A 19,737-nucleotide genomic window follows, 5' to 3' on the forward strand; every position below is an offset into this window, starting at 1 on the left:
TGCTAGGGTGAACAGAACTGTCACATTGCTCACACAGGCCTTCCAAATAAAGGGCACACACGGGGTCCCCCTGCTCTCTGCGTGGCCTAGAATATTTCTCTACAGTGTGAAACATTGCCTTAGAAAATTACTTCCAAAACTCAATTCCCTCCACCCCCTGGTCTCCTGAGCCCCTGATTCTCTGATATTCCCACTGTATGACTAGGTTTCCCCAAGTCATCCCAAATTCAACACGTCAAAAAATAACCCTAAAACCATTTTCTAGGTCATTTGACATCATTTCCTCCCACCTACTTGCTTAAGTGAGAAACCTGGGTAGGGTTCCCGTGAACATTTCCCACAAGCCCTTATCCACAATTCTAAAACCAAAAAGCTCCGAAAACCAAAACTGATTTGGTAAGGTGGCATCAGAACTCATTTGGCAACAAAACTTAACTTAAAATGACATGAGGCTCTTTGTGGTCTTTATTTACTTCACTTGGTGAGATTATTTTAATATTTGGGGGCATAAATATCAATGTGTTCATGGGGTGCTGTCCCATCCCTAATCGGAAGAGTTAGTATTAAAATATGTACTATATTATTAAAAATCCCCCAAATTCTAAATTCTGGAACATACCTGGACCCCTGAGTTTGGGATGAGGGGCTGTAGGCCTGTAATTGGTGACGAAGTCCTTTCGATTCTTCTCTGAATATTGCACCTGGCACTTGTCTATTTCTTTCCCAATACCAGCGCCATAACTTCCAGGCCCCTTCAATTCTCCCTTTTACTGTCTCAGTAGTCTCCCTCCTGGTTCTCTTGCTTCTCACCTTGCCCTAGTCAAACCTATTGCTTCCATGTTTGCTAATTTCATCTCTAGACAGTTTCAATTTAATCCTATCACCACTCTGTCCTAAAGCATCAAGGCTCCCCACCACCCCCAGCCATGTTATTCCCCACCTCATTCATTCCAGTACGACTTTCTTGATATTTGCCATATCCATGTGCCGACTGTACTATTTTAATTATGTTTTAAGTTGACTCATTTTTTTTTTACTTAATATGTTTGCATAAGAATCTTAATTTCATTGCTGCAAATGGAAAACCCATAAGGCTAGTCATACACAGAAGCCAACCGTAAGTGTAAGTACCAGAAAAACAAAATGATTAGAAACTGTTTGCCAAAAGGTCTGACCACAGACTGGCTCATTCTCATTGTTGAAAAGGGATATCAATAATAAGAGCTAATATATATTGAGAACTTAATATGTGCTAATCCACCCCCACCACCATCCACCCCTTTACATCCATTACCTCTTTTAGTCTTCCCTATCACCCACTATGAGGTAGTTACTATTTCTTATTATTCCCATTTTACAGTAAGGAAATAGCCACAGAGAAGTAAAACAACATGTTCAGGGTCACACAGCCAGTAACAGTATAATTTGAAGGACTGAAAGTAAACTGGAAAGGCAGTGACTTTCTCATTGTGTTATTATAGGGCCTATCTTCATACATCCCAAATAGCCACTCCATTCGCTGGTGGTGAAGGACCCACACGTCAGGAGACTCTGGCCTACTACAGGACATTCTCTTTTCTTTAGAATTTTTGTAATTGGGCTTTCTTCTTTCTAGTCCCATCGCTTGCCATAGTGATCTCTCAGGCTCTAGCAGTACCCTGAGCCTGATATTCATTTGTTCTCTCTTGTCTTTGCTCACACTGCTTGGGATGACCTTCTTCCTCTTTTTATTAATCCTAGTCATACTCAGCTCAAATGACACACCACAAGGCATTCCCCAGCGACCCCAGGCAAAATGAAATGCTTCTTCACCTTGAGCCCAGGAAAACTGGTTTATTCTTCTGTTGTGGAAGTTTCTCTTTTCTCTTACCATTCTCTAGAGAAGGGGCTTCATAACCTCCAATCCTTAGCATAGGGTCTTACACAGGTACGTGCTCAATAAACATTAGTTAAATGAGAAGTATTGACACCTGGAGGGGTCCTTCCCACATCTCCATCAATATAGACAGAAGATCCACGTCTGTATAGGCCTGTCACGATCAGGGCAGAAACTGTAAATGGGGGTAGAACGGGTATCATGGGGCGGAGGAGGGAGTCTCCGTGAGTCTGGGCTGGGCACTGCTGTCCTTTCAACAGCGCAGGGAGGGGAGGTGGGCTATCTACCCCTCAAAGATGATTTCAAAAAAATAATAATGGAAAAAATGACAGAGAAGAAAACATGTGCATAGAAGAAAAATCCCAAAGTTCCTCCTTATCGCTAGACTTGAAATGATACCTGCCCCCAGACATAAAAGCTTCACTTCCATCTGTGTTAGGAGGCTACCGTTCCCTGCACAGAGGGAACGGAGAAGGGTGGAGGCCCGGCTTCCCAGAATGTTTCCGTACACAATAGGTGCCGCGCGCTGCGCCAGGTCAACACCGGTAAATGAACAGTCAGCATACCAAGGACACCTGGAGTTTCTGTGCACGGACTCTCTTGCTCTATTCCCCGTTTCTGGGAATATGTACGGCCCAGGACTCAAGCACCCAGTCGTGGCCAGCGCTTCCTAAACCTGAACCTGTGGGTTCACAGGGGACAGGCAGTCCTTTCCCACTCGAGGAACCAGTAAAGGCAAACGCGGGATGATGTGTCACGAAGAACGAGCTTCGGGGTCTATACAACCTGCAGCTCACGGCGCGGTGATGTGTAATCTAGTCAGTTCTGGGCTGCTCGGTGGATTTCGATCGCTCGCAGTCCGGTAAACTGGTCTGGAAACGCGCTCCGATGCGTTCCGCCCCCAGTTCTGGGATGCACAGTGACTCTCCCAGAACTGCAACCTACTCCCTCGCGTCACGCCCCAGCGCACCGGGTCCTCTTCAGCCGCGGCACTGGTTTTTAGAGAATCGTGGACTCCCCAAAGCCTTTCCCTTGGCTTAGTTTAATTTTTCCCGAAAACCTCGTGCAGCCCGGCTCCGCCTCCCGGGCCAAAGGGGCGCGGCGCACCCTGGCCCGGGAGCGTCAGCGGCGGGGCGGCCCCGGGCCCGGGGGTCTGGGCGGGCCCCGAGGGGCGGGGCCGGCCGGCGCGGTGGGCGGGTCCTGGAGGGCGGGGCGAGCCGGCGCGGTGGGAGGGTCCTGGCGGGGCGGGGCGGGGCGGGCCCGGGGGGGCGGACCCAGGCGGTGGCTAGGCCCAGCCAGCCGCAGGCCCGCCGCAGGCCCAGCGCGCCACCATGGTGCGACAGCGCCCGCGGCTGTGGGGACCGCTGCAGCAGCAGAAGCGGACGAGGCGGAACGGGGGCTGAGGCCGGGGCCTCCGGGTAGTGGGCCCGTGAACCCCAGCGTCCCCGACTCCCCCTCCTTGCCGGACCATGCACGCCCCGAGCCGCCCCGGAGGCTGAGCCGGTCGCCCAGCTCCGCCGTCGCCCTCCCGGCCGCCCCCCCATGGCCTTGCCGGGCGCCGAGGGCGCGGCTGACAGGCCGGTATCCCCGGCCCGGGGGGCCCCCGCCGGCTCCGCGTCGTCGTCGTCCGCCTCCTCCGGCGGCTCGGCCTCCGCCTCGGCCTCGGCGGGAGCGGGGCTGTGGGCCGCGCTGTACGACTACGAGGCGCGCGGCGAGGACGAGCTGAGCCTGCGGCGCGGCCAGCTGGTGGAGGTGCTGTCCCAGGACGCCGCCGTGTCGGGCGACGAGGGCTGGTGGGCCGGCCAGGTGCAGCGGCGCCTCGGCATCTTCCCCGCCAACTACGTGGCGCCGTGCCGCCCGGCCGCCAGCCCCGGGCCGCCGCCGCCGCCGCCGCCGCCGCGCCCCGGCTCGCCCGTGCACGTCGACTTCGAGCGGCTGGAGCTCAAGGAGCTCATCGGCGCCGGCGGCTTCGGGCAGGTGTACCGCGCCACCTGGCAGGGCCGGGAGGTGGCGGTGAAGGCGGCGCGCCGGGACCCGGAGCAGGACGCGGCGACGGCGGCCGAGAGCGTGCGGCGGGAGGCGAGGCTCTTCGCCATGCTGCGGCACCCCAACATCATCGAGCTGCGCGGCGTGTGCCTGCAGCAGCCGCACCTCTGCCTGGTGCTGGAGTTCGCCCGCGGTGGAGCGCTCAACCGCGCTCTGGCCGCAGCCAACGCCGCCCCGGACCCGCGCGCGCCCGGGCCGCGCCGCGCGCGCCGCATCCCCCCGCACGTGCTGGTCAACTGGGCGGTGCAGATCGCGCGGGGCATGCTCTACCTGCACGAGGAGGCGGTCGTGTCCATCCTGCACCGGGACCTCAAGTCCAGCAACAGTAAGTGGGCCGGGGGTGGTGGGGGGACGCAGCCTGGCCCCGCGAAGCCCACCTCGGTGCCAGCCCTGGGCCGGCCCCTCCCGGCCTTGAGCCAGGTGGAAGGAGGCGGGGGTCAGCCTCCCAGCGCCCGCAGCACCCTCTGTGCTGGCCTTCCAGGGCCGGGAGCTTCAGCTAAACCTTGGTTACTTGCCTTGGGGCAGGTGACACAATTACCTTGACTTTGCTTTGTTGCTTTTTGGGGTGCCTTTTTAAAAAAATGCAGATCAGACTTGCTTGCTGACTAAACAATCTTCTGGAAAGCCCACGGTGCAATCTTTGGCCTTTAGGTACAGTAAGTGGGTCATTTTGTGGAACTGCAAACCCGAGCCTTCCTCGGATTATGAGGAACCCATGGCCCTCCTCGGCTTCATCAAACCCCTCCTTTCCTTCAGCTTAACAAGTGCTGAATTGAGGTCGCTCTTGGCTTCATGTCCTTTGACATTTTCAAAGACTTTTCGTTCAGACATCTCTGCACACGAAGTATGCTTTTATCATTGATTTGGTGGCTTGGGTGTTGATGGATCGTCTCCAGACAAGAAACACCAGTTTGTGCCAACATGCACATGTAGGCTTAGAGCGAGCTCGTGGTCTTTTGCACAAGTACTTGAAATCTTGAAGACCTGGCCTGTATCGTTTACTTTGTTGATAAGTCAGTGTGGATTTTCTAGTTGTCAATAGAGAACTGACAAATGAGCTAAACCCGAATCCTATTAAATTTCACCTTATAAAAGAGCTAATGGGATGGCCGTTTAAAGTTGGTTCTTCAGGGCGCCTGGGTGGCTCAGTCGGTTAAGCGTCTGCCTTCGGCTCAGGTCATGATCCGGGAGTCCCGGGATTGAGTACCGCATCGGGCTCCCTGCTCAGTGGGGAGTCTGCTTCTCCTTCTGACCCTTACCCCTCTCGTGCTTCCTCTCTCTCTCTCTCTCTCTCTCACTCTCTGTCTCAAATAAATTTTAAAAAAATAAAATCTTTTAAAAAAATAAAGTTGGTTTTTTAACGTTGAAGATCACTTCGCGTTCTTAGGATGGGATGAAATCGCATGAAAGATTAATAATGCAGCCAGAACTGGCATTGGCCTACCACAGCTGCATGTCTTTCAATCTGGTAAAACCTGCTAGGACAGGCGCTAACCCAAACGGAAACACTGTCCTTCCCCAAGTCTGAAGGAAGAAGAGTGACAAGAAGAAATGATGTATTTGTTTTGTGTTTGTGTAGATTCTTTTTCCTATTCAAAATTCTTCAGCACTGAAAGCTACTTGAAAATGACGAGGGTAGCATTTTCATTATGGGAGTCAGAATATTTAAGTGTTGGTAACTACATGTAGGCATTGGATACTTGCTTTGGATTTTATTTTGTGCCCCCTGCTAGCCCCCAATATAAATTATAACCTTATAATTTAGAAGACAACTGCTCAAGTGTCAGAAGCAGATTCAAACAAGCTATGGCATAAAAGAGTGGCATGGTAGCGTGTGTTCTTAGAGTTCGAACAGAGGCCACATAAAGGACTCCAGAATTACTTTTGGACTGTGTTACGGTAAAGACATAGCAGTTTTCAATGTACTTATTTTTGTTAATGCTTCAAACCCTACAAACTTCACTCCCAGTTGGTGCTTATTTCCTGAAATGTGCTTTCAGTGAAAGATGTGTTTAACTTGCTGCCACAGAACAAGGCCTGTGTGCCCTGTCCTGGTCCTATAGGCTCTCTCCGCAATGATGTCCTGCAAGCCCTTCTCTGCTGGTTATTTTCTGCAAAACCAGGTTATTTTAAGGACAACAAAAAAGAGCATCATTGCTTGCATTTGTGGCAGTTCTGTGATATACATGGAACCTGGCTTCTACAGACTGATTCTGTTGTAGGACATCGGATTACCAACACAGGCAAACGATCTGGGTTAGATTGGTCCTTAGACCAAAAAAACAAAAGGGCCTGTAACGATTATTTTTTTCATATCAGATTACCAACACAGGCAAACGATCTGGGTTAGATTGGTCCTTAGACCAAAAAAACAAAAGGGCCTGTAATGATTATTTTTTTCATTACGCTTACTTGGTTTTGTTGGGTTGTGATAATACGGGAGATCCATACAGTCTGTCCCATTAGCATGTTTGCTAATATTGGTAAATGCATAGAAGTGTAGATTAATCCATGTTCCAATCATAAACCTTTTTATATGAATTAAGAACTTTCAAAGAACTAATACTATCAAAGAGGAAAAAGAAATAACATGACCCTGGAATAATAACATGGTTAAATAGTTTTTATTGACAGCAGGAAACTTGAACAGCAGAACAGAGATGGTAGATATGTCATTTAGAGGTGCTTATATGGTGCAACTTAGTTTTTTGAAAGCCTTTCCATGCTCAGAAGAAATTGCCAAACTTCCCAGAGCATTTTAATTTCCATAATTGTCAGGCAAGGTCACCTTTGCTTTAAATTGTTGCACTTTAAAAAAGACATAATTGGCTTGGTTACTAGCCTAGCCAAATATTTGTTACATTATGACCATTACTATAGTTTTTAAATGACTATAACAGGAACATTTTGCATAGGGCCTAAAATATGCAAATCACAGCGCCTAGCACATTGCCTTATCCTCGCTCTCTGGTGTTATTTATTCAGTGAATAAATGCAGACACTTTGGAACTTCTTTTGTGGTACATGAAACCATGACTTCTTGTTTAGACTTTTGAGAACAGCAGAAACCCTATTACAGTGTGTTTTGTTTGAATTTATTGGTTATTTGCTAATGGTGGTAGTGAGTTAATGATAATGTAAACAATTGATTTTAAAAATCAATATTGAATTTTATCTTCATTCTGGAGTCCACAAAGAGCCAGTGTAAAACTACCTGGAACCAAGTTAGTTCAAATTACTGTTTAAAACAAATGTTTAAGTTTGGCATAGGAAGATATGGTTCTTGACATGTTTTCTTTCCTCTTTTCTCATTGGTCTACTTTTAAGTTTTATTTTATGTGGGAGACAGTGTTTATGTTAAAATAATAGCTGTGTTGTGATGGTACAAACAACTTCGTTCCTTTTCTAACAGCAAAAGATTGAAAGTTGAGCCAAATTAGCAAGTTTTAAGCATCATTTATGTTGTTAAAATATGTTAGGCTCTGGCACTCCCTGGATGTAAAGTGTGTAGAAAGTACTTTGCTAAGTCTTTCCATTTGCAACAGAGAGGAATATGAAGCAACTTTGGGTTCCTGTGAGCATGGCCAGTTTTCTGTGCATGCAGAGAAGAGAGAAAAATCACCATGCATTTATTCAATATATCTTGAGCCCTTCCCTCACCCCCTAGTCACTTCTGGACCCAGGGACACAGTGGCGAACCACATGACAATATCCCTGTTGGCACTGGGCATAGTCTAGCGGGGAAGATAGATGGTAGCCATGCAATGGCAAATACTAGTAAGCATGGGGGGTAGATGGTGATGGGGCCAAGGGTGAGGGTGCCTAACAGACTGGGGTGGTGGACAGAAGGTGCTCTGAGGAGTGACACAGAGATGTGGGTGAGGAAGAAGAATGAGTCAAGCAAAGATCCTGGCAAAGAGAGGGTGAAGGAGAATGAGCCTCACTTCCCGGGGAGCAGAGGGAAGGCTGGGAGGCTGAGGCAGAGGGAGGAGTAGAGGTAGGCATGGTGGGGCTTGTGGCCATGACCCACATGGGTCCCACTCTGAGTGCCATCTATCCACAGCCTGGGAGCGTTCTGTGCAGAGGAGTGGTGGGATCTGATTCCGTGTTTACAAGATTCCTCTGACTGCTCTGGAGGATGGACTTAAAATTGGCCAACGTGAAGGCTGTCGACGTCGCTCCCTTCAAAGAACTCGGTGGTTTCACCCAGGCTGGTAGGAACGGGGAGCGGTTTTCAGGGAGGTTACCAAGGAGGAGTGAAGATAAACTAGTACGATATGTGAATTACTGAGGATGGTTTGAATTATTAGAATTTAGTCCATGTTTTGTTTATTCTGGCATAATTCAGTATTGAAAAAAGATTGTGTGGCATAATTTTTTTTTTTAATATTGCAAACTGTGTTGTGGTGGTGGTGGTGGTTTTAGCAAAAATAAACATTCCAGGAGAAACTGAGCCACAAATTCTGGTAGCTACTTACTTTTATATTTTTTATTTCAATGAGTAAGCATCTTTTTAGCTTGACATTTTTGTAACCTTCTGGGGAATAATTATTATATGTATTATTATCTACAATGGTATTTACAATCAATAAATAGACATAGCTACATTTAGTATCAAATGCAGTTTAGAGCTCTTAATAAAACTACAAAGGAATCTAATTTTTGGAAAAATTTTTCTCATTAATACATTGTAAATAAAGGAACTATTTGAGAAAATTATAGGAAATGTTAATCTCCAACTAAGGTGCTTAAATTGCTCATTGGAGTGATTTGGAGGAGCTATTAATTGCGCTATTATCAGTTAAAAGACACGCATCTTCTTTCTCCTCTCATCTGTTCTTTTATTCCAGACGTGTAGCTTCATGCCATGGCCTCTTCCCACTCCAGGGGGCACAGGGAGATCAGTACAGATACCCCAATGGTGGCAAAGGCTAATCTGCTTCTGACACAAAAAAAGCTAAAGGATTTATTTTTAGAAGAAGAGCAATGACAAACGGTCCCCACATCATCCCCTACCATTTTCATACTTGCATATTAAAAATAACAGGCCACCACTCATTTTTTTCCAGTTGTAAAGGGGGAGTCAGTTATTTGGTTCTGGATTATGCAAACTCCCTCTTCACTCTACACATCTGAACGTGTTTGTAGTCATCATCAAGTGTATCAAAGCACGGTGAAGGAACGAGGAGGGGGGAAGACCACTTCATCCATTTCAGAAGGTGTCTGTGAGCCCTGCTTTCTCTTCTTGCGCAAGCATGCAAGTGTTGAACTTCTCCAGAACGGTGCAGTTACTGGCAGGAGCATCGCCTTCAAAGTCCGTCACACCTGGGTTCCATTATTGCTATTGTCATTTACGAGCTGTGTGACCTTAGGCAAGTTGTATAACCTCATTGAGCCTGAATTTCTTGATTTCTGAAACTGTCTACTGAAGTCCTGTCTTGGAGATGGACAGAGTCCCAGAGGGAAAATCTGTTTGATGTTTCTTTACCCCCATCAAAGGCATTCGTGGAAAAACTGGCATAAAAACATAGGGCTTTTTTTTAGGGAATCAAGAATAGTTGGGTGTAGCTAGAATGAAAGATAGACAAGGGGTTTTCTGGGAAGGAAACAGGCATTTAGCATGTGGCCAGCAGTGAGTGGGTGACTTGAACACCATCCTAACATGGATAGACTAACAAGAGCCAATCACTGGAGGTTTTGAGGAGGAAAGTGGTCTGCTCTGCTGAAAGATTAACATCTATACAGAAAAAAAAAAAAAATACAAGCTTGGGATAATTTGCTTTATGACTCTACTATTGTAGGTTATCATAGGGCAGTAAAAATTACAATACTTAGACATTGGTTTGACGTAAGTTATTTATCGTTTATGACCGGGGCCTAGTTTTTATAATCAATATTCATTTGGTCAGTTAGTAAAGGGCATTTTCTCTCTCTGACTCACCAGAGTTAGAAAACAGTGACCAGATTTACCATGCCAGGCTGATGATTTTCAGTCCAAATATCAGAGTGTCCCCAAACCTTCCCCAGCCCTCAGGACCTCCGAAAAGGTGATACATCTCCATAAAGGAGTGTTGGGGGGCAGAGGAAGGGTTCCTAGACAGGCTGGCAGAGCTGTGCTGGTTTTATTTTGGGGCTTGAAACAAATTTGTACAGGTGACTTCCAATGTGTGTGAATTTAGTTATTTTTAAAAATTCATCTTTTTCAAATACTGCTTCATCTCAGGTGCTTTAACTAAGGAATAGTCATATCAGGCACAAGGGCTCACTCGTATCTAATGCTCCCGAGGCACTGGGTACTGCCCAACCTCGATCCACACTTATTCTTCACAGCTCCTTTTTGAGGTAGGTACTTTATTCCCATTTTACAGATGGAGAAGCTGAAGCCAGGGTTTAATTGCCTTTATCAAGCTCACTTGGCTTGTCAGAGAATTGAATCAGAGCCTCTAATCCTGGAACTTGAGCATTTATCTTCTCCATCTACTGCCTGGATGAACAGTTCTCATATATTTGTTATCAGGACCCCAAAGAGCTCTTGTTTACGTGGGTTATAGCTATTGATATTTACCACTTAGAAACTTAAAATGGTACATAAAAATGTTTAATAATATAAAAACAACAGACCCATTACATGTTAACGTAGCATTTTTAGTGGGGAAAAAAGTCTTATTTTCCAAAAGAAATTTAGAAAGGGAAGTGGCATTGCTTTACCCTTTTGAAGCTCACTTTGAAGGCAGACTTAATAGAAGACAAGTGGATGTTCATATCTACTTCTGAATTTAATCTGTTGTTACCTTAGGGATGCCCAAGGGTCCCTACTTTGAGACCCCCGAGGCTAGATGATCAGTTCTATTGGTATAGAATGGCACTCTAGAGGAGTTGTTCCTACGCCTAATGTAGCATCAGAAGCTCCTTGTGAGCTTTTAAAAAGTAAAATTCCCTGTCTCACTTTTGGGTGTTCTGATTTGGTTGACCTTGGTTGGGAACAAGCAATGAATTTTTTTTCCCTACCATTTTATTTAGAAAATCTTGAAATATAGAATTGAAGGAACTTGAAGTGAGCACTTACATACTCACCACCCAGATTCTACCATTCATGTTTTACTGACTTGTTTTAACACAAATCTAACCCTATCCATCCATTAATCCATCTGAGCTTTTGATGCAGCAATATGTATTTTTTATAAAGCTTCTGGATGACTTAAATGCAGAGCCAAGTTTGGAAACTGCTATTCGAAGGACCAGATTTGTGGGTTCCTTCTTAGGGTTATCTGGGTTGATCTATAAATCCTTCCATGGGGGCGCCTGGGTGGCTCCGTTGGTTAAGCGTCTGCCTTCGGCTCAGGTCATGATCCCAGGGTCCCCGGGATCGAGCCCTGCATCGGGCTCCCTGCTCGGCGGGGAGCCTGCCTCTCCCTCTCCCTCTGCCTACCTGTTCTCTCTATCTCTCTGTCAAATAAATAAATAAAATCTTTAAAAAAAAAAAAATCCTTCCATGAACCCAGACTGTATCTCAAATCCAGTTAAGTGTCTGATGAAATTGCACGGTTGGTCATAGAAGGCACCAGGTGAGAGTATGGGTAGCTTTTTCTGGGCTTGTGTCTCTGGGGAAAGGAATCTCTCTAAGCATTTTTTCCTTTAACATTGGGTGACGAATAGTATCATTGTGGCGTCTGAGGTTTGCCCTCTGACTCCACGACTCACCAGCTGTGGATTTACAGGCCTGACTTCCTGAATAGGGTGGTGTGAGGATAAAGTGAGATAGGTACTCTGGGGTTGGCACACTTTTACTATAAAGATCCAGATAATAAATATTTTTGGCTTTGTGGACCATAAGGTCTGTGTTGCAACTGGTCAACTCTGCTGTTGTAGCCAAAGGCATCTACAGACTGTATGTGAGCAAATGACTGTGGCTGTGTTCCAATAAAACTTTATTTACAAAATAGGCACTGGGCTGGATTTGGCCCATGGGATGTAGTTTGCCAACACCTGGTATATGTCAAAGTATTTAAAAAACTGTAAGACACAATCTAAGTGGAAGTTGGTGACTATGCTCATTTTTATATATTGTTTAGAAACACTTTGAGTGCTTTAAATATCTCCTAATTTGTGTGTGTGTGAACTCATTGATACTTAAAAGTTTTCTGCAACTCTTTATAACCTTAAGAACATTATCATTAGTCATTCAGCAATATATAGTGCCATGTAATCACATATTTGTTCATCTTGCATAGGGGTGAGGGTCTTTTTGATTTGGCTAATTTGCTTGATTGGGGCCAGCCAGCAGTATGAGGAAACAGTCTGGAGCTTTGTTCTCTGCAGGAGTGTTGCCATCTGTGTGCTTTGGCAGGTCTGCTTGTAACTTGGGTTGATAAGTTGAGGGTCAAGGAGGAGGCATGAAGTACTATGTTGCTATTGTAACTGTTTCACTACCAGGTTTCATTACTAGTTGCTTTTCTAAGCTATTGGAAAAAGACCAAATCACATGCCATGTGGGGAAGTATCTTGATTGCATATAGGAATGTTTGAGTTATTACTGGCTTAAGGCGATTTGAAGGAGTCCATTTAGTTTCAGGTTTTCTGCAAATGTTGAATCAAATAATATCAGATATATGGCTTTGTGTTTACTAATACCTTAGTGTAGAATATTGTGGAAGACTTCCTCAGTTTGCTTTGCATCTACCTTGTGAAAATACTAAGGGGACACAAATATTGAACTAGATTTGCACACACAATGAAGTGTAAGAAGTTTTCTCATTAAAGCTGAGCATTGTATGCATCCATGAAAAGGTTTGTACAGTGACTTTTCTTTGTGGCGCAAGAGCAAGATGAAACTCTATTTTAGCCGACCACATCTCTATTTTCTTTAGAGAAGTCCATCTTGTGCACTATGCACCAGGAACCCTCTGAGGCTTTTGGTGTTCAGTAGTGAGCAAAGCAGAAACACATTCCTCCGCTCCGGGAAGTTACATGCCAGTAAGCAGCACAGACGTTCAAACAAGAAATAATAAAAGATGTAGCATGTTGGAGAGTGGGTAAGTGCTTTAGTAGAAAAACTAAAAAAGTAAGATCGAAGAGGGTGAATCTGTTGAGGTGAGCAGTTGAAATTTTAGGTTGGATGGGTAAGGAGGCCTTCCAGAAAGGGTGGCTGATCAGGAAAACCTGAAGAAATGAGGGAATGCGTCATCTGGGGAAGACCACTGTGGTAGGGGCAACAGAAACTGCAAAATCCCCAAAGCAGGAGGCCAGTGTGACTGGAGAGAACTGAAGGAGAGCAATAGGACGTGAGGGGGTAGGGGGTCAGGTCAGGCAGGGTCTGGTAGGTCTTGCAAGACCTTTGACTTTACCATGACCCTGGAGAGTTTCGAACTGGGGACTGGGATCTGATTTGCTTTCTAGCAGGATTGTGCTGGCTGCAGCGTTGACAAGAGATCGAAGGGAAACCAGGGCAGAGGTGAGTTTGGGAGTCATCTGCATCCGGCTGGTATTTAAAGCCCGGAGGTGGGCTGAGATTATCTGGGGAGTGAGTAGATAGAAAGACCAGAGATCCAAGGCCCTAGTCCTGGCGGTCTGCAGTAATTAGAGATCAGGGAGATAGGAGGAATCAGAAAAAGGAGCAGTTAGAAAAGAAGGAGAGCCCCAGAGAGCCATGGATGCTCTGGAGGTCAGTGAAGAACGTGTTTCAGGGAAGAATGATCAACTGGGTCAAATGCTGCAGACGGACAGGAATTCAAAATAAGTATTCTGTTGTAATTCTCTTTAAAATAGTCTTCGTTTCCTAATACTGTTTCGGGAGTGCAAAGGTGAGTTGGTTTTCTGTAGTAGCAGCTGACTTCATGTGAGAAAGCTGATAACTCATCTTCTTTGTACTCATTTTTCCCCCTTATGGTATTTATGTACCCATTCATTTAACAAATATGAATGGTTGCTGTGTAGCATCAGTAAATCAATACATAAAGTTAATTAGGTGCAAATTTTATCCTCCAGTTGCTTCTAATGTAATCAGAGAGATGAGAAGAACAGGTAGGGTAAACATGATGATAGAACTTCAGGGCATTAGAAATGGGAACTTCTAGCTGAGGTCATGCAGGAAGGCACCCAACGGGAGAAGGTATTTATTGACTCCTGTAATATTGGAGCAGGAGGAGAGTGAGGAAGTTGTTCTTTTTTATTTTTTTATTTTTATTTTTAGAGAAGGGGCATTAGAGATTCCAAAGGCTAATGGACTTGAAGTGGTCTCCCGGTTAACACTGTGGTGGGAAGGCAGTGCCGGTCCCCTGATGCTCATGCAGGAAGTGGGGTGCCCGCCCTGTGTGGTTTTCATGGAGGATGGGACGGGAGAGTGTTCTATACAGCGGGTGCCCAAATGCAGTGCTGTGTTTTTCAGAGGTAGCCAGTGGTACACAAAATTGTTAGGATGCAGGGTTCATCATAGAGGACACGGGATCTGGAGAGGTCATTTCGAATGAGGTCCAGAAGGGGCTTGAAGGCCACGGGGAAGGTTTGCCTTTGCCTCCACAGACTGGTGAGTGGGCGAGTGGAGTGTGTGTTGGGGGAGGCAATATGGTGCCCGTGAGGGATAGATGGAGAGAAATACGCGAGATGTGGTGCTGTTTGGTAAACTTAGCACTTATTCCTTATAGGTGGTTGTTTTCAGACTTGAAATTCTCAGAGTAAGTTTCCTTAGGCTGAGAAAAGTGTGTTCATTAATACTATAGTCTTTCACATTTTGCTTTTCTCAGACCTGTTTTCTTTCTTATGACTTTTTTTTCCTGATAATATATTCCTAGTTAAAGATTAATTGAAACTAACCCCATTTGATTCAAATGGAATTTGGACACAGCAATCCCATAAATGTTGAGAAAATAGAATGGATACAGTGTAATTGCTTTTAAAAAAATATACATTATATGCTATAATTCTGAAAATAGCAATGTGGAACTTCAAAGGAGCCGGAAAAACCACGTGCCTCATGGTTGAGTAAGTAGAGTAAGTAAAGGTTGTAAAGGCTGATTGTTCAAGAACAGGGCTAACAAGGGTCAAAAATCTTCACTGAAGTCTCACAAAAGGGGGCTCAAACACCCGTCGCTAGGTTACCCACAAGAATTTACCATTTCTGTGGCCAAAAAAGTTTATTTGCCTGGTCTGTACATTATAATTTCTGGTGGCGGGCTGGTGTGCTTGGGCTCTTCCTGGAGAAGGGCAGGAAGTGGAAGTTGGCTGCCAACCTGGAGTCCTCAGGCTGAAACCTGGCCAGGTGCCCGAAGCTACCTGTCGGGACACTGGCTATTTTTGGTTTCGGTCACTTTGCCCAAAAGATAAGGAATTTCAGGAATTCTGCTGAACACCTCTGAAATAGAATCCAAAACAATGGGCCTTTCATGGACCTCTAAACGTTTGGCATTCACGGTGTTATTTTAACTTGTTTTCTGTGCAAAGTGTGGAGGCACTTAGCTCCTGTGGAAATTTGGACTGCGGGGGGGTAGGGGGGACGCTCTGAAACCATCAGTACAAATGCTGCTCATAGCACATTGTGCCCTGACATTTATTTAGAAAGCGATCAATTTTAAGTATTTTGTTGTTAGTTCTCACTTTTATTTCTGTTTTCACTTATTTTCGGGGCATTCTTGGCCTTTGCTTCTCAAGGGCTGCCAGGTCTTCCTGGGGTCTGGGCAGGGACAGTCATTTTTATGCCTGTTTTAATCAGTGCTTCCTCATGCCTTCCTATGTGGATGTTTGTAAGGATGAAGGACACATGGGAAAATGTCTTGGAAAACAAAGTTTGATAGAACTACAAGCCATTTTGAGCATTAATTTGGGGTTCTTTTTGGTGGTAAAAATAACCGTTGTTTAAAAGTGAAATTAGTAGTAGTATAAGTGGAAAAATGTAATATTGTTGATGAAGTAGCTGATTAATTTGATTTTTTTTGTTTGTTTCTGTGGTTTAAGTATTTAAGGTTTTAAGGGACTAGATATTTGTTTTTCTTGATATTGATGAGGAGTAAGGACTGAGAAATATACCTTAAGCTGATGTGGAAGGAAGGAACGTTCAAAAAATTAGTCTCTTCAGCAATCTACAAAATGAAATATCTGGTTGTTTTGCCCCCTTCTCACAACCAGTAGCTTTATCAGCTTTGCAGAAGACGGGAAATCGTCTGCAGATGGGATCTGAAATCTGACTCTGAATTGTAGCCACATGCTTTTGGATAACATTTCTAGACTGAACTGGAGATTACAATTCCCACTTCATAGAATGGTGTGAAGGTGAAAAGAGATATTAAATGTGTGAAACGACTATACATAGAAGAGGATCAGTAAGTGGTAGGCAATATTCTTAGTATTAGAACTGGTGATAATTATCACTAATATCAACTATTTCATTGAGCAGTCAATGTAGAGGATATTTTGTTAGGTGATATTGGGGGACACAAGGGAAATCTGTAAAATTCAGTTCCTAGGAGTAATATATATTTATATGTATTCATATATAATTTAGGGCAGTAAGTCTTATGTAAAAAGATAATGGACAAAACAACATAATATGTGGGTAATGGATGATTGGGAAGATGAAATAGTCCCTATTTTGTAGGATGCTCTGGAAGGTTTTCCTAAGGCATCTGGGCCTTGAGAATAGGTACAGTATAGATGGACAGAAAGAATAAGAGGCTATTCCAAACAGAAGTAAGTCTCCCCCCCCCAACCATCCCCCTCCATCCTTCACTTTATAGTATAGCGTTGAGATTACGAGCAGGAAAAATGGTAGAATTTTGGCCTTGCTACTTATCAACTGTGTAACCATGAGCAGGCATATAAACCACCTTAAAGCTGATCCATCATCTATGTAATGGATATAAAAATAGATGGGTGGGGGGCGCCTGGGTGGCTCAGTCGTTAGGCGTCTGCCTTCAGCTCAGGTCATGATCCTGGGCTCCTGGGATGGAGCCCCGCATCGGGCTCCCTGCTCAGCAGGAAGCCTGTTTCTCCCTCTCCCACTCCCCCTGCTTGTATTCCCTCTCTCGCTGTCTCTCTGTCAAATAAATAAATAAAATCTTTAAAAAAAAATAGAACAGGGGGTTCTTGCTCTCTAAATCTCATCTTTAGAAGGTCAGTGGGGAAAGAAATGTTACAACACAGCAATATTTATTCAGTATTGGCAACTTATGCAAGTCCCCACTCATGTTTAAATCTAGTGTTGGCGGGGCGCCTGGGTGGCTCAGTCGGTTAAGCGACTGCCTTGGGCTCAGGTCATGATTCTGGAGTCCCAGGATCGAGTCCCATATCAGGCTCCCTGCTCTGCTGGGAGTCTGCTTCGCCCTCTGACCCTCCCCCTTCTCATGCTCTCTCTCTCTCTCTCTCTCTCCAATAAATAAAAATCAATCAATCAATCAATCAATCTAGTGTTGGCTCTCTCCAGTTGCATTAACTCTTTGACTTTTATGACTTTTAATATTATAAACATTTGATGATATAATGCAAACACAATACAAATCCATTGCAAAGTGAAATTTCAAGTCTTGAAAAAGAGGATTCCCCAAAGTCCATGAAAGTGATTTTGAAAGACTTACTAAAAACACTTTCAAGCCTATTGATAAAGGGGGTGTGTGTGTGTGCGTGTGTGTGTGTAATCTTCACAAAATACTCTTTCAGACACTGTTCTAAGCACCTGATATGTATTCGTCTCTTGCTCACTACAGCCTCATGATGTACCTACTATCACAATTCCCGTGACAGGCAAAGAAACAGAAGCAGGGAATCCGAACCAAGCAGTGTGGCCCAGGAGTGCACGTCCTTCCTCACTCCACCATACTGCCTCCACTGAGATCAGGTAGTAATTCTCCACTGATAGGAAATCAGAAAGAAGAGAATGGGCACCTGAATGGAGAGAGATTTCCAAAGGATAAAGAAAGCTCTCCTGAAAAACTGATAAAAGCTATCCTCTAAGCAATGTTGACAGTAGTTAAGAGTATATGTCTCTGGGGTCAGACTGCTGGAGCTTCACTGCTCCTTAGCCATGTGACCTTGGACAGCTTACACAACACCTGTGTCTCAGCTTCCTTATCTATAAAGTACAGATAGTAAATAGTAAATACCTATTGTATTGCGGTGTGGACTTTATGATTAAAATAGCCGTAAATGCATTTGACAGATAGAATATACTTGGTAAATGTTCATTATTCTTATAACTAACATTTGGGAAAATGGTCCTCTTTATGATCATGTTCCAAAAATCAAAAAAAGAAGAATGTCTTATGCTATTCTCCAATTTTGTTTGGATAATTTATTCTAAAAGACCTCCCACACGTGTTTTGTTTTTATCCTTCTAAGAGTTAGCACATAGTTACAACAGTGACGCAAACGTCCTTTTTTAAAAAACCAAAAGATGAAATAGACTTATTTTCATTTTATTTTTCAAGGTAAAACCTGAATAATAATTCCACATATGCCCTCTTTACTCTGAAATTTGGATTACTGTTTAAGTGGATTCATTCTGTTGCTTTATTTTTTTCCGTACTAATTATCTTCAGATAATGAAGGCCTATCCCTTGGGATTTTTGTGACGATTGAATGAAATAATGGATATGTGCAAGACATCTAGGAAAATGCCACACTTGTTAGGGACTCTCTTATTCGTTTCTTGTTCATTTCAATTAGATGGGATTGGCATGAGCAAAGGGCAAGTATAAGAATGTGCATGTTGTGTTCATTTGAGAGCATTCAGCACGTGCTCTGAATAAGATGAGACACAGAGTAGATACGTGAACAGGAATGTGAATTGAACATTTTGTCCCCATCGTCCTCCTCTCCCTACCAACTTTCTCTCTCTCTCTCTCACCCTCACTCATACACTCACTGTCTCAGAGCTAACAGTCTGGTGGAGAAGTCAGAGGTGAAAACAAGTACTCCTTGTACCTTATGCTTTGTAAGGGCTGCAATAGAAACACAGGGTCACGTGAGTGTGGAGGCAGGAATCATTTCCTTTGCTTAGGGGTGTTTGGAAGGTTTCACCAAGAGGGCGCTATTTGGGCTGGATGAGCAGTTGAAGTGGAGGAAACACATGGTGTAGGGTGAAGTGTAGGTTCTTGTGCAGATGTAGAGGCTATGGTGGCCTCAGTTTGGGAGAGAGCCATTCTCTCTGAGTTACGCGGAACTGTGAAAGTTGGTGTGTCTTTAATGCAGGTTTATTACCTGTATTACATACAGTAGAATTCACCCTCTCAGGGTGTTCAGTTTGATGAGTTTTGACAAATATGTATATATATATAATCCTGTAACCACCAGCACCACCACCACCACCAAGATAGAGAGTTTGCATCACCCCAGAAAGTTCTCGTGTGTAGCTTTGTCCTGAGCCTCTGGCAAGCCCTGATCTGATCCAGAATACACATAGAATCATCATCTGTAACCTTTGACATCCGGCTTCTTTCACCGAGCATGATGGTTTTAAGATTCATCCATGGTGTTATGTATATTGGTAGTTTGTGTGTGGAAGGTTTAAAAATTAAGGAAAGCTCTGCCATTTTAGGACAGTGGATCTGCTGGTAGATGCATTATGCTGTCTGGTTAGGATGATCGTCATGCCTGTGCGTGGCAATGAGGCCAGAAGCGATGTCATGGCAGAGGAAGTGGACGCGGCAGGGATTCGGTTGAAGTGGAACAGTGGAGCTGCGAGTTGGAATGCAGGATTTTAAGGAAGGAGTGAGAGAAGGTAGCAAAAACAGTAGGTTTAAAGCCATCATTTTGTAGCAAATGGGAAGGAGGAATCTGGTTAGGGGGCTGCATTAGAGCCCCATGGAAAACCCAGGCAACTTTCTGCATGG

The 19,737-nt window shown here is 44.7% G+C and overlaps 1 protein-coding gene across 1 annotated transcript in view; it reads left to right on the top strand.

Annotated features, from left to right (window-relative positions):
- The first annotated feature begins 3,161 nt into the window (after positions 1-3,161).
- Positions 3,162-19,737, top strand: part of MAP3K21 (mitogen-activated protein kinase kinase kinase 21) — a 57,896-nt gene continuing 41,320 nt past the window's right edge. The window contains exon 1 of the mRNA XM_035008473.1: positions 3,162-4,247. Within this exon, the coding sequence (XP_034864364.1) occupies positions 3,419-4,247 (829 nt within the window). The 5' untranslated portion in view covers positions 3,162-3,418. The remainder of the gene's footprint in view (positions 4,248-19,737) is intronic.

This window comes from Mirounga leonina, unplaced genomic scaffold, assembly GCF_011800145.1.
Source record: "Mirounga leonina isolate KUSES-001 unplaced genomic scaffold, KU_Mleo_1.0 Mir_152, whole genome shotgun sequence".
Taxonomy (NCBI): Eukaryota; Metazoa; Chordata; class Mammalia; order Carnivora; family Phocidae; genus Mirounga; species Mirounga leonina.